Source organism: Peromyscus eremicus, chromosome 19 (assembly GCF_949786415.1).
Source record: "Peromyscus eremicus chromosome 19, PerEre_H2_v1, whole genome shotgun sequence".
NCBI lineage: Eukaryota > Metazoa > Chordata > Mammalia > Rodentia > Cricetidae > Peromyscus > Peromyscus eremicus.
Genome location: NC_081435.1, coordinates 52,054,074 through 52,067,661, shown reverse-complemented (window position 1 = coordinate 52,067,661; position 13,588 = coordinate 52,054,074). Strand labels below are relative to the sequence as shown.

At 51.9% G+C, this 13,588-nt stretch overlaps 1 protein-coding gene across 1 annotated transcript in view; it reads right to left on the bottom strand.

The window, feature by feature from the left end:
* The window catches only part of Onecut2 (one cut homeobox 2), a 43,731-nt gene extending 30,569 nt beyond the window's left edge, over positions 1–13,162 (bottom strand). The window contains exon 1 of the mRNA XM_059246528.1: positions 11,917–13,162. Within this exon, the coding sequence (XP_059102511.1) occupies positions 11,917–13,162 (1,246 nt within the window). The remainder of the gene's footprint in view (positions 1–11,916) is intronic.
* Positions 13,163–13,588: the final 426 nt, after the last annotated feature.

The window sequence follows — 13,588 nt, the reverse complement described above, 5'->3', positions numbered from 1 at the left end:
GGGGGGAGTTTAGGGATGAGGGTGGCCAACAGTGTCAATGCGCAGAGAGACCAGGTGATAATAATACATAATTAAAATATATATACTAAACTGAGATGTGAACTTAGTTACAAAGACAGTAGTGGGATAAGTCAGAACGGCTGGGGCTGAGGCTAACCACACAGGCAAGAGACACATGGGGCTACAACAACTCTTTACAGAAATGGAGGGAAGAGATTAAGGTGGGATGAGTGGGACGCATCTTAAAAAGAAGACAGGAGTAAGGAGCTGGAAAATGCTGATGTGACGGAGCCAACTGGAAGGGAGAGGTAAAGGAAGGGTGGGGTCCTGAGCCAGAAGCTAAGAACAAGTCAGAGGATTTAGCCTTCAATACCGAGACCACTTCTCCCTCTTCAGAAAAAACGGCAAAAGGGATCAGATGTAAGACACCTGCTCTTGTACCTTGAATGTGACCCGAGGTGAACTTTGGTACACAGTAGGAGGCAGTGAATCCATGAAAAAATTTCTATATATCTTAGAGTTAGGCGTCTATGCCATTAATTTGGAAAGATATGAAGCTATTTTATTCCATGTATCTTTTAATGTTTAGAGTCAAAGACTATGTAGAAAAGGCCCTACTATGTGACATCTTGCCAAAGTATATTTTAAAAGCCCTACTGAGACCACTACAAAGACAGTGAATTCAGTACTACATCTTGCAGTGTTAATACGAGAGAGAGAAAGAGAGAGAGAGAGAGAGAGAGAGAGAGAGAGAGAGAGAGAGAGAGAGAGATTTCAAAGGGGCTATGCTGACTATCTGTGTTTTACTAGAAAAGATTTCAAAAGCATAACCCAATACCTGCTTAGGAAGGGATGTCTGAAAATTGAGATTACACAGCTTGAACAAACCACTTTAATCAGCTTTCTGAATGTACTCAAAACTAGTTTATAGATATGAGCGGTTTTATCTTCATAAAGCATCACCTAAAATTTCAAAATGAATTGCCAGAGGAAAAGAAAGTCATGTATTTTGCCCTTGGCCTTCTTGTAAAGGAGTCGCTCTTCTGTCCCTAGGCTCTGACTCCCCAGTAGCCACTTAGTAATAGATGAGGCCAGAACTGGAGGCCCTTGAAATAAAGCAAAAGAAGGCTTTGCATGTTAATTAGTTTGGGTAAGTCCACAGGGCAGCCTCAACATCTTGGCTCTTGGCTCTTTTTGTGTGGGGGAGCATCTGGTAGAAAGTATCTTCTTAAACACAGCCCCATCACCGGCGACACTTGGGCAGCTCAACTTGGACTCTAGGTTTATATGAGTTAGTGTCTCATAACTGGTGTCTCTCTGAAACATCACTGCGGATTGTACTGTGAGAATGCTGCTCAATATGACGAGGCTTGTGTTTTCAAAAACCGGAAGGATGCAGGTGGAGAGCCAAAGCATCCATTTGTGTACATACCTGGGAGGAGAGGAAGACTCAGCCGTAGAGCTTAAAAGGAACCTTACATCTTAAAAACCATGTTGAGAGCATCAGTTGGTGACTTTGAAAACAACATGGAGGAAAAAAAAAGCTAAATCCTGACAACCTTCACTCCGTCTTTTTGCAGACACTCGGCTTTTCCCCCTTTGGGAGGCAAGGTGAGTTTTTCTTGTTTGGTTTTTAAGCATCTTCTTGCCCAAGAAATCATCCAGCACGAGGAAAACCTGAGGCACTATTTTTAATCTGGGCACAGAAATCTACAGAGCTGGAGCTATGATCCTTCTCATGCCAGCACACCTCTCTGGTCCAGGCTGAGGGTCCCACAGCCAGCCGAGGGCGGCTATGCGGTGCTGTTCGTGGTGCTGAAGCTCTGTCGGTGCGAGGCTGCAACCCACCCACAGGCACTGGGGTCGGAGCGGGGTGCAGGGAGGGTCCTGGCTGGGGTGGATTTGAGGACACTTTGGAAACAGTCACATCTCACAGAGCTACAGCCAGCTCCACCCTTAGGCTTCAAGTCTACCTCACTGGCTCGGGTCTCTGCCTTTCTCGTTCTAGCTCTCACCACACCCCCTTCTCTCTTGTCTCCTTTACAATATTTTGCCTTTGCACGTCCCTGGCGCCATGGGCTGTGCCTTTCTTCTTCCACAGGTAACCACTGCTCTTTTGTCTCACTCGAACTTCTTGTTTTCTCTGCCACCCCACCCTAAACACCACCCAGCTGAGCAGGATAGCATTACCGCATCGGCTCCACGGGCCAAGACCTCACTCCAGGCAGAACTGTTCTTTGGTTTCTCCTTGGCAATGCATTAGAAGAAGCAGAGACTAGAGGCTCCAGTGAGCATGGAGAGGTCCCCTTATGATATATCTAGGAAGGCAGTGTTTGCAGCAGACAGCAGTGTGGAAGGTAAGGAATGGAACGCTGATTCCAGAAAGGAAGCGAAGGAAGGGGGTTTGACCTTGGGTGAGGTGAGGTGAGGCACACAACTGACCAGAGACTCCCAGAAGGTGAAACTGTAGTTACAAGTGTCTGTGTGGCAAGTCTTAACTCTGCTCCTGCTCCAATCTGTACCTTCTGTTTGATCCAAGTAACATATCCATCCTATATTTCTGCTAAAAGCATTGTGTGCACAATTCTATTTACTGTAATGCACAGTAATGGAGGGAACATAAATAGAATAGAGAGGGTTAGTGGGGGAGGGTGTGTGTGTGTGTGTGTGTGTGTGTGTGTGTGTGTGTGGTGTGCTCACTCACTCACGCATGCGCATACACACTGGTGTTCAGATCAAAACTGTTTAATCAGCAATAACATGATTCAGCAGTTGGGAAATGTAAACAAGTGGTGAAACTATTAGCTCTGGTCAAAACCCTGGAAGGGCCCAAAAGGCTATGCCAAACTCCAAGGAAGGGCGAAGCCAGCAAGATGCTCTCTCCCTTGGACTAGGGGCAGAGGCTGGCTCCACCAGCAGATGACTAGTGTGACCTCTGGCTTTTGCAGCACACACACATTTGGGATGGGGTTAATGGCACTTTGCAGGGAGCTTCAATTGAGTAAACAAAAAAAATGCCTTACCCTGTTCTAATGGATCACATTATTCCAAGGCCTAAGCCTTCATCCAGGCTCCTGCAGCTGCTCTGCAGGTCAGGCGACCAATAAAGCAATTAGCCAATGAGAAAACTCTTCTTCCCGGAGGGGGGCTCTGGGGTTTTGCTGCAGTTGCTGTGCCTTGCTTTGGGTTTTTTAAACAGGCAACCCAAGTCAATCCGAGCCTCCTTACATCAGACTCCAGGATAAGGACAGTGACATTGTGTGTTTGCTAAGAGTGATAGTTTCAGGGGCTAGTCCTTGTCCAGCACAGCCTAGAGAGCCCACTGCTTCCTGTTCAATTAATCTGAACCATAGCTGAACTCTGCCCTTTGAACTCACTCAGCAGATAAATACATTAGCTCACCTAAGGAATCATTAATATTTTTCAATCACATAAAACAAACACAAGTGTACAAAAACAACCCAAGAGATAACCAATTGAGAATAATCCATGTGCCACATTGCAAAAAAAATCACGAATGGAGTTACTTACGGAGCAAAAAGGGCCAGGACAAAAAAAAAAAAAAAAAAAAAAAAAAAAAGATGGGATTGTGCCAATAGTTCAAAGGACAAAGGGACTTTCATTTTCATATCTGCAAACCAGAGGAACACTAAGCCATATGTAGCAACTTCCATTTCAACTACATTGCTCTGCAGGAAACCCTGTATTCCATTCTTAAGCTGGGTTCTACTCCTTCCATCATAGCATGTGGCTCTAAGCCCCACCTAAGTGGTTTTGGTATCCATGGTCTTATATGGAGTCAAAGATATTGCATTTGTAGGGATAATTCTAGTCTTGATTTTCTACAAACAAACCAAAATAATTATTGTGGCCACAATAGTGCTTTTACACGAACCAGTTTAAATGAGCCAGGTTAGTGGTTTGATTGAAATCACCTTACATTAGGAAATGATGTTCCTAAGACACTGCTAGTCTATGCATAGAAACTGATTTTCATTTGTGGGAAAATGCGGGGGTGGGGGGTGGGGGTGGGGGGGTGGGGAGGAAGATGCTAAATGCATCTAATTTATCTTTATCTCTGCATGTCATCTCAGAATGATCAAAACATCCCCAGCTGTGTCACTATACATTTCAGTCTGATTTAATTTCACTTCCCACAATTCTGCCTCCCTCCCCCCTCCCTCCCCTTTCATTCCCCCTTTTCATTTTTTGTTTGGCTTGGAATGTGGGCTTAATGCCCAGCTATCCTAGATGAGAACACTTAGAGGAATATCATAAGCACGAAGGGTAAATCTATTGAACGAGGGTCTTTAACTATGTGGTTTCCTTAAAGGGAAAGGTTGGATCAATAGGATCAATATGAAAGGTTTCCCTGGCCCTGCATAAAAGGGTAAGGGCTTCTCTTTTCACTGGTTTAACTTTACTCTCTGACAAATGCAAATCAATGGATCTGTGTTTACAACAGATTCCCTAACAGACTCAGCTTGGGCAAAACCCAAAGCCTCACCTCAGGAGGTGGGGAGACCAAGCTGCCCTAGGGAGATGCTGTAGGGAAGAACGGGGAATGTGCTGGTAATAGCCACCAAGCAACGACTGACTTCTGGCACATCCAGAACCCCCTGCCTGTGTGACCTCTCCAAAGAGGGGAGCAAGATGCAGGACAGACAGGTTCCTTTAAGAATGTCCAGGAAATATAAAACTCATATTCTGGGATCTGGTGAGCCAGTCAATCTAGCTTCCTATCAATATAGATCTAAGAGGCCGGCTGCATAGAAGCTGTATTGAGATATCTGCAACTAGAGAGGCTGAACACTTGAGCCCTGTGAGTGCTCATTTTGCCCCTTCTTAGGTAACTGGGTCTTCTTAGTAATGACAAGGCAAGCCATGGAAATGGTGGGTTCTTTCCCCGTAATTGTACCTTCCCCTTTAAAAATGTGATACCTTCCAGAAATCACACAATTTCAAGTCAATACCGGTTACAGAGAAATTATTTTTCTTCCTCCAGGAGAAAGTATATGTATATTTGATTACAGGAGCCGAAGTCCAATGCTGATTAAATTACACTGGAGGTGTGCTTCCAACCCAAACAAAGTCTGCTCTTTCCAGAAAGAGTAATGAATCCTCAAGTGGTGAGAGGCACCAAGGAGGAATGCAGAGCCTCCTGGCCCTCTGGGAAAATCCATGTGGGATTTTTATTCATAGCAAGTGCCCACAGCTTCTAGGAATCCTACTTTCCAAGTGAGACAATCTCTGTCTCTGTGCCTTCCAGGAATCACAAGTCTGGGATACCCAGTCAACTTCCCTGCCTCCTACTTCCCTACCCCAACACACCCCGGGTGTGATCTTTACAATCACTGTTTTGCCTGATACTTGGGAAACTTCTCCCTCAAGGGTGCTGAGGTTGGTTGAAGGAAAGGCTGGACTGAAGAGCAGTGGTATCGTCTCTCACCAGGAGGAAGCTGCTCTGTCTCCTCCGCACCAGACAAACTGAAGGACCGCACACTTCTTTTGACTGCACTCAGCCCATGAAGAGGAGTTACTCCTTTGCAGGAAATGGCACTCCTCAGTTCGGCAGGGAGAAAAGAGTCCCCAGAAGGGTGAAGGTAAATACTACCCAGAGAGGGTGCAGATGAAGTTGAAGTCCAAAGGTGCCCCTATCTCCTCCTCTTCCCCAGGGCCATTTATCCAGATAATTATTTCTATTTACGCCCTCCTTGTTTCTCTTCCTTTGGCAAGAACCCAGAAACTGGATCTCTCTGCTTTTCCTATGAGGCTTTCATTTCTCTAGGGATCCCCAGGATGATACCACTTTTTGCAAAGAAATTTTCTGACAACCCTTACCACTAGCTATGAACTACACAGCATTTTCTTCCCAAGGGCTCTCCTCCTCTATTCCTCTGGTCTCCTGTGCAAGTGGATATTTTAAACGGAGAGAAGCCGAAGAGAGGTGGTCATCAAATAAATTCCTGGAAAGCAGATGTAGGGTCCTGGGCTCTCTGAACGGTCCTGACTTAAGAATGGAACTACTGCCAAGACATTATGGGGACAAAGAGAATGTGGAACAATCAATTTAATCCCCACCCTACACCTCTCATGAGGAATCCTGCTGTTTAGATTCTAAATGGGGTGGGGATAATCTAAGACTCCCACTCAACAAAGGCTTACTCAGTTCTCCTAGAGGGGGAGAGGAATCTATCCTCCAGAGCTTGTGGGTAGTGGGCCAGTTGCCTTCCACTCCAAAAGGAAGCCATCTATGATTATCAGGGTATCTGGTGACCACACGGCTTTTAGGGAATAGGGTACTTTGTGATCTGCAAAACTAAGGTGTTCTGCAGGGGGGTTCCCTTGTTTTAAGGGAAGCTCCTGGTGGAAAGATAAGAAATAACCACTTGCTTGTTCCCACATTTCAAAGCAGAACACAAGATTTATATCTCTCCCCACCCCTTTTTGGAGAAAGTAGGAAAACACCTCGTCGAAGGAAAATATTAGTTTTCTCATAATTATATGTAATTACAAACAACTAAAACAGCTCTTGCCCTCTCTCTAGAAAATTCACTTCAATGCTTCTTCTCAAAGAGCAAGCCATCATTTTGCAAGGAAAGGGATTACAGGTGTAGCTCTTCCCCCTCCCCGCTAGATGAAAAGGAAAAGTTCTAGAGTTTTTTTTTTTTTTTTTTAAATCTGGCAGATTCAGTGTGTCCCAGAGCAGCAACTCCCCTACACACACACACACACACACACACACACACACACACACACACACACTCATAACCCCCCAACACACACACACACACACACACACACACACACACACACACACACACACACACACCATGGAAGAGCTTGTGGCCTCAGAATCAGGTGGAAAAGTGTGGGGCGGGTGTTCTCCTAAAATCCCTTGCCCAGGATCGCAGCCACTTCAAGGCAGAAGACAAGCTCCTTCCACACTAGCTGACCCAGTTGGGCCACCGCAGAGCGGGCCATACTGAGGGGTGAAGCCCAGGCATTTGTTACTGAGGCTGAGTTTAACAGTCCAACTAACACATCGATGCAAAGTCTCCAAGTAGGACTTTCAGTGTTGAAACCTGTAAGGACGGGGTTGGGGGGAGGCGCTCGGGCGCCGGGTGTGTGTGGGGGGGTACACGGATCATTAAAGCGCGACGTTCACAGGCAGCTTTAGACACGTTACTTCTATCGAGAACGAATTACAAAATTAAGGGGCTTTCCAGGACGGTTTTGATGTGAGAGAGAGAGAGAGAGAGAGAGAGAGAGAGAGAGAGAGAGAGAGAGAGAGAGAGACCCGTTGGACCAAGTACTACGGTGTCAAGGGTAGGGAGAACCGAGGCACCCTTTTTTGCCGCCCGGCCACCAACTGAATCACTCCAGGGAGTGCAGAGAGTGTATTGTGTGTGCACAGGGTGGGGGGAGAGGGCTCAGAAGTCCAGCGCAAGACTAAGGAAACCTTAGCAGGAATGGAGCTGGCTCCGCTGGCTACTCGTGGGAGGAGTTGCGGTCAGACCTGAGAACCTGGCCCCAGCTGGCGAAGTGGCGTGGCCGGAGCGCCAGGGATCCTGGGCACTGGCGAGCGTTCTTCTGGGAAGAGTACGCTGCGCCGCCGTCGGACTTACTGGAATCGCGCCGGATCAGGTTCCAGATCAATGAAATCTGGGTCCACACGTTTACGTTATTGTTGCCAGCATTAATGCTCTTTTAATCTTCTAAACATTATCAGCATCGATCTCCCTCCGTATACACATTTGTTTGAGAAAGTGGCATAACCACACGGTGGAAAGCCTGGAATAAAAATAAATGCGCGGCCCCTCTAATCCACCGTTCCCGGCGGCCTGGAATACTCCTGGAGCTCGGATCCACTCAGCTCCCTCGCGTCCCGCCTCCTCCGCAAGCTCCTGCCGTTCTCAATCTGTGTTAGGAAGGCGTTCTTTGGGGGCTAGGGACTTGAAGCACGGACGGACGCCGGTGGTGAGCTTTTCAGTTATTAATCGGATCAGCCAGCAGGCTAACCGATCAGTCTGTTCTGCACGGACGTGTGTAGGGTTTGGCCTCCCGGCTCGCCTCCCGGAACTAAGTCCCTGAGAGTGGCGGGCTGGGCCCCGGGTTGGAGAAACAAGACGGTGGGGAAGGCTGGGTGGGGAACTGAAGGAACTCTAAGGTGGAGGCCCTCTTCCAGTCCTTCCGTTTAGCAAAAACCGCTCTCCCGCGACATCTAAATACCTGTAGCTCGCGGCTGGAGACGCGCAGGTAAGTGTGCCTGGGCAGAAGCCATAGGCCAGTCGATGCTCCGACCATACCACTACGGCGGCCGTCAAGTGGGTCCGACGTCGGGCTGGTTAAGGGTCTTAGACTACCTGAACTGCGTGGGCTCCATCCTGACTGTCTGGGGGACTGCTTTCTGGAGAAGGCCACATTGTCTTCCCGCAGTTGGCACTAGAGCCCGGCTCCCGGAGGGCCAATCTCAGAGGCCGGTGCCCAGGAGGCAGAGACACCTCAGCTAGGAAAGTAATAGCAGCCACGCTATTGTTTTCCTGCGTGGGGGGAAAAAACCCTCATCTTTAAAGTCTCGGTTTTCCTCCACCTGGCAATGAACTCAGGTGTCTCCCCCCGCCCCCCCCCCCCAGCTCTCCAGGTCCCTCCTAGTTTGCTTTTGTGCGCGGTGCAGAAGGCCCTTGAGGATCAAAGCCCTAGAAAGTGTGCTCAAACCTGCGTGAGTTTGTCCTCAGGCCGGGATAATAAGAACCGCCCAGCGGGATCCCGTCTTGGGCCACTCCCAGCCGATTGGGCCGGTTTCAACCCCTTGCTGTTCTCACCACCCAGCGCAGGTAGAGTTCCTTTCTCTGACTTCTGTGTTGGGACAATCCAAGCTTCCCCAGCATCCTCCCGGGTCCTCTCTAGAGTAACCTGGACTTGGCTGTGCCAGCAGCAGAGAGAGACCGGGAGCTTGCATGCATGGGCAGGCTGGAAGATCTAGTCTTCAGGTGACTGGGATGTACTTGACCTAAAGGTAGAGCTTGAATATGGTGGCCAACTCAAAGGTTTCCACTTGGAGTCCCTCCAATCCCTGTCCAGACGGGTCTCAAAATGATAAAGGGTGGAGAGGGAGAGAGAGAGAGAGAGAGAGAGAGAGAGAGAGAGAGAGAGAGAGAGAGAATGAGAATGAACAACGATAATGTGAATGGGTGGCCGGAAGTGGCCCCAGATCGAGTAGGTGCTGGGCTGGGACGGCCATCCCGGGGAGTCGCTGGCTTGCTTAACCTCAGGGTCCCAAAGGCCTGGGCCCGGGCTGCTTCCCAGCGGGGTTTCCCATCGATCAATAACAATCAAAAGGCCTCCCTTTTCTCCCCTGTGTGCTTCTGTTCCCTACTCTACTGAGCACATAATACCTATTTACTTGTCCCCGCTTTTGCCACAGTGTCTGAAGAGACTGATCTACTGACCCCGTACTGAAAAGCCTCCTCCGTGATAATAACCACTCGACACACTTGTAGTTGCTGATAAAACGGCGAGATAAAAAGGCGAAGACACTTGTCCCTTTTCACCTAGGGTAATAAAAACAGACTCACATTTAAATGTTTGAGCAAGGCCGGGTCCTCAGCGCACTTCCCCTTCGGCGTCCCCCGCCGCCGAAACATCGCTCTACCTGGTCTGTGGTCTGGAAGGCTTGCCTCTCTCTAGGAGCCACCCGGCAACTCTCCAGGAGTTTGAGGCGGAAAGCCCCAGGTACCACACTCTTCCTCCTGCGGCTGCAGCAAGATCTCATAGCACGGCGAGGCTTAACTTTCAAGACCTACGCGGGCAGAACGCTAGCGTTTTTTCCCAACAGCCTTGTCCTTTGCCCGACCGGCGTGAGGGGGCGGCAGCGCTCCGAGATGGGCCAGAGAAGAACAGCTGTCATCCAGCCTTTTACTGTACCCCAAAGAGCAGCTGCCAAGTTCCTTCTAGCCCCCGAGCGAGCGCTGGAAGCCAGCCGAGGCTGGAGACCCCTTGGAGCTAGGGCCTCCTGTATTGGGGAGAGGGGAGTCTAAAACAAAGAGTTGCTACCATGGGAACTGTCGCCAGGCCCCCAGCCCTCACAGCTTTGTCTTTGCTGGGGGCCAGGAGCAAATCTGAGGAAAATGTAGGAGAGGATGAAGAATAAACTAATGGAGGAAAAAAAAAAAGAGAGAGAGAGAGAAAGTCAACTTCGAACTCCAGAAGTGTCCTCAGCCCACTGATTTTGACTGGAGGTCTCTGGATCAAATCTCGGTTTTGTTTTGTTTTTCTCTTTTTGTTTTTGTTTGTTTGTTTACCCTTTTAGACTGATAGGGGAGGTTACTGAGCAGTGAACAAAATCCAACGGTAGCCAAAGGAGGCGGAAACGCCTCCTCCTCCGAAGTAGTGACCTAGTCCTGCTAGGCAACCGTAGGATGCACCCGACAAAAGTCCTGGGGGACCGAGTGGACACCTGAGCTAGCAGATCCAGAGCGCTAGTGAGCAGTGAGGGCCTGATTCAGACCCCTGGAGCCTCAATGCGGGCTTTATGCAAACTAAGGCCAACACTAATTGTTCTAGAGCACCAAGCCTTTTCTGAGAAGTCGCCCGGCCAGGCTTGCAGCTGGGTGTTGTATGTCCTCACCAGTGGGAGGTCTGGACACCTTGCCCGTCTGGATTCGCTGTTCAGGCCTGGGGGTAGAGCAGTCGTGGCACTCTGGAAGAGGGGGTCTGCGTGCAGCACAAAAGCTCGCAACTGAGTCAGCCGCAGCCTGGGCTGCGTCTTTCGGTCTTGCACCCACCGCCCACACCGGAGGTTTCAGTGTTCCTAGAACAATAGAGGGCTGTACCTCGCCTCTCGGCCGCTAGAGGAGGCACAGAGAGCTGGTGCCCGCTCCAGAACAATGTAACCCGCGCGTTGACCGGTCCCCTGCCGCGGGCTGCTAGCCCTCCCCGCCACGCCGCCGCTACGCGTACAATCAGCGCCCGCTTAATGCAAAGGCGGAGCTTACAGCTTGCCGAGGCCAAGAAGCATTAACTAACTCGCATCTTAATTTCTCAGCACCTCTTTCTGAGAGCTTAAGCTCTCTCGGAGTCCTGTCAAACCTCAGCAAACCCTTGCGAAGGCTCGTAGCCCAGCAAGGGCTGCAGGCCAGTGAGGCAAGGAGCTCCTTACTCTGGTGTCTCCTTTCCAAAGCGACGAATGTGACAGCCTCAACCTTCGTCTTTGCACCCTCTTTCCTGTAGTCAGTGACACCGGAGTCGGCCAGACTCCGCTCTTTTGGTGGGTCATAAAGTCCTTGGGCTAACACCAAAGCCTCAAATAGGTTCTGGAAGCGGTGTTGTATCCTGGCCCTCAGTTCCCAAGCGCTGCGTAAGGGTGTATCTCCTCCAGTGACCAAAGAAGTTTGCCTGCTTTGGTGGGTAGGAGGAGAGTGAAGAACTTTTTCTTTTCTAAGGAGCAAACCCCGCTAACAGTCAAAAGCATCTACATTAGGAGACTAGGCACCCTGGAACACGGAAATGCATTGTCCTAAGAAAGTTCAAGTACACCGGTTTTTGGCTAACGGCAGCTCTCGAAAAACAGGGGTTCTAGAGGACACCAGGAGCCCCGATCCCACCTCCCACTGTAGGAGGAGGGGAAAGGTCAGCACACTGATAAGCGGACACATGAAAGGGAGGGGGCAATGAGAACTCAGAGGCAATGAGTGAGAAAACAATCGAGAAGCAAAAAAAAAAGGGGGGGGGAGAAGAGAAATAAAGGGGAGAAGAGAAAGTGAAAACGGAAGGAAAAGAAAGAGAAGAAAGGGGACGTATACAGGAGAGAAGGGAGCACACAGCTGAAGACCAGAACCCGCGCACAGACCAGCCCTACAAACACACGGGGGCTGTTTCCCCAGCAGCCTGGCTGCCGGCTGCCCCTGAGCTTACCTGCCAGGCGTAAGGCAGACATGCGCTGGAACTCGGGCTCCTGCAGCCACTTCCACATCCTGCGGAAGGTCTCCCTGCCAGATTTGAGTTTACTCCAGGGTTTGGGATTCCGGAGCAGGTCGGAGAGAGTGCCCTGAGAGCGGCATAGAACCCTCTGTGCGAAGATCGCCTGCGGGATGCTGTAGCGCTTCAGCTCGGCGGTGATACGCTGGGCCACCTCTTTGGTGTTGATCTCCTCCAGCTGTCCCGACGTGGCCACCTGCGAACCCGAGGAGGACGACGGGGGCCGCTCGCGGCTAGGAGCCAGCACTGGCCCATGGGACTGAGTGTGGCCCGGGTGGTGCAAGCCATTGAGGTGAGACATCATGGCCGCAGGCGGGGTGCCCAGGCCTCGGGACAGGTGTTGCTCACCGCGGGTCAGCATGGCAGTGTGGTGCGCGTCGAAATTGGGGCTGAGCATTTTGTCGTGGCCCGGCGGACCATAGTTGGGCAGGCTCTGCTGAGCGTTGTGAAGGCCACCCAGTCCGTTGCCCAGCGGGGTAGCAGCCAGCGGAGACAGGCTCTGGGTCATGCTAGGCATCTCCTTGTAAGGGCTGTAAAGGTTGTTCATGGACGGAAGCCCGCGCTCGTCGCGCATGAGGGTGAAGCTGCCACTGACGTTGCCCGACAGACGCTGATGGTGATGGTGGTGGTGATGGTGGTGGTGAGGGTGGTGGTGAGGGTGCGGGTGGTGGAACTTGTCTGACACCGTGGAGATGGGTGGCAGCGGCTGGAGCGGCGTCAGCGTCGTGTAGGTGTTGCTCATGCCCATGCCTGGCGGGGACGAGTCGCAGGACATACTCATGGCGTGGTGCAGCGGGATGGAGAGCTCAGGCCGGTAGTCGCTGCCGTCCAGGATCGAGGCCATACTGGTGACCATGGCCGAGCGCGACGCCGCGGCTGCCGCCGCCGCCGCCGCGGTGCCCAGCTCCTGATGCGCGGTTGGCGGCGGCGGCGGCGGCGGCGGGCCACGCAGCGAGCCAGCAGCGCCGCGGCCCCCGTGGTGGGGGCTGGGGCTGGCCAGCAGCTCCTGCTCATGGCCCGGGCCCCCGCCCCCGCCCCCGCCGCCCCCGCCGCCGCCCCCGCCGCTGCCGCCGCCGACCGGCCCGTGCAAAGTGCCCAGACTTTCCATTGTCAGCTCCGGGTTCATGGCGCAGCCTTCTAGGTCTTTGGTGAGGCATCGATAGGCGGTGTAGGCAGCCTTCATTCAGTCCATCGGGGCCCGGGGGCGGTGGGAGCGGCGGGGGCTGCCGGCGGGCTGGCTAGGCACGCGTGGCGTGGTTCGGCCACGGGGCTCCGGGGGGGGGGGCGGGCGTGCGAGTGCGAGAGTGTGCTGGGGCGTGCGTGCGGGTGTGTGCCCCGGGCTGCGGGCGGGCGCGCCCGGGGTGGGGGTGGGGTGGGGGCGGACAGGGCGTGCGTGCGGGAGAGGGGAGGGGGTAGGGAAGGAGGGAGGGATCACCGGGCCCCGCCGCTTGTGCGGGCGCGCTGCCTCGCCATGTCCGAGCCCACTCTGGCGCCGACGTCTTCTGTTTGGGTGAGCGGGAGCTGTCCAGAAGGGCTCTGCCGCTTGCCGGAGCAGCCAACCTATCCTCCCGGGCCCGGGGCGGGACCGTGCTCGATGGGCATTAAGAGA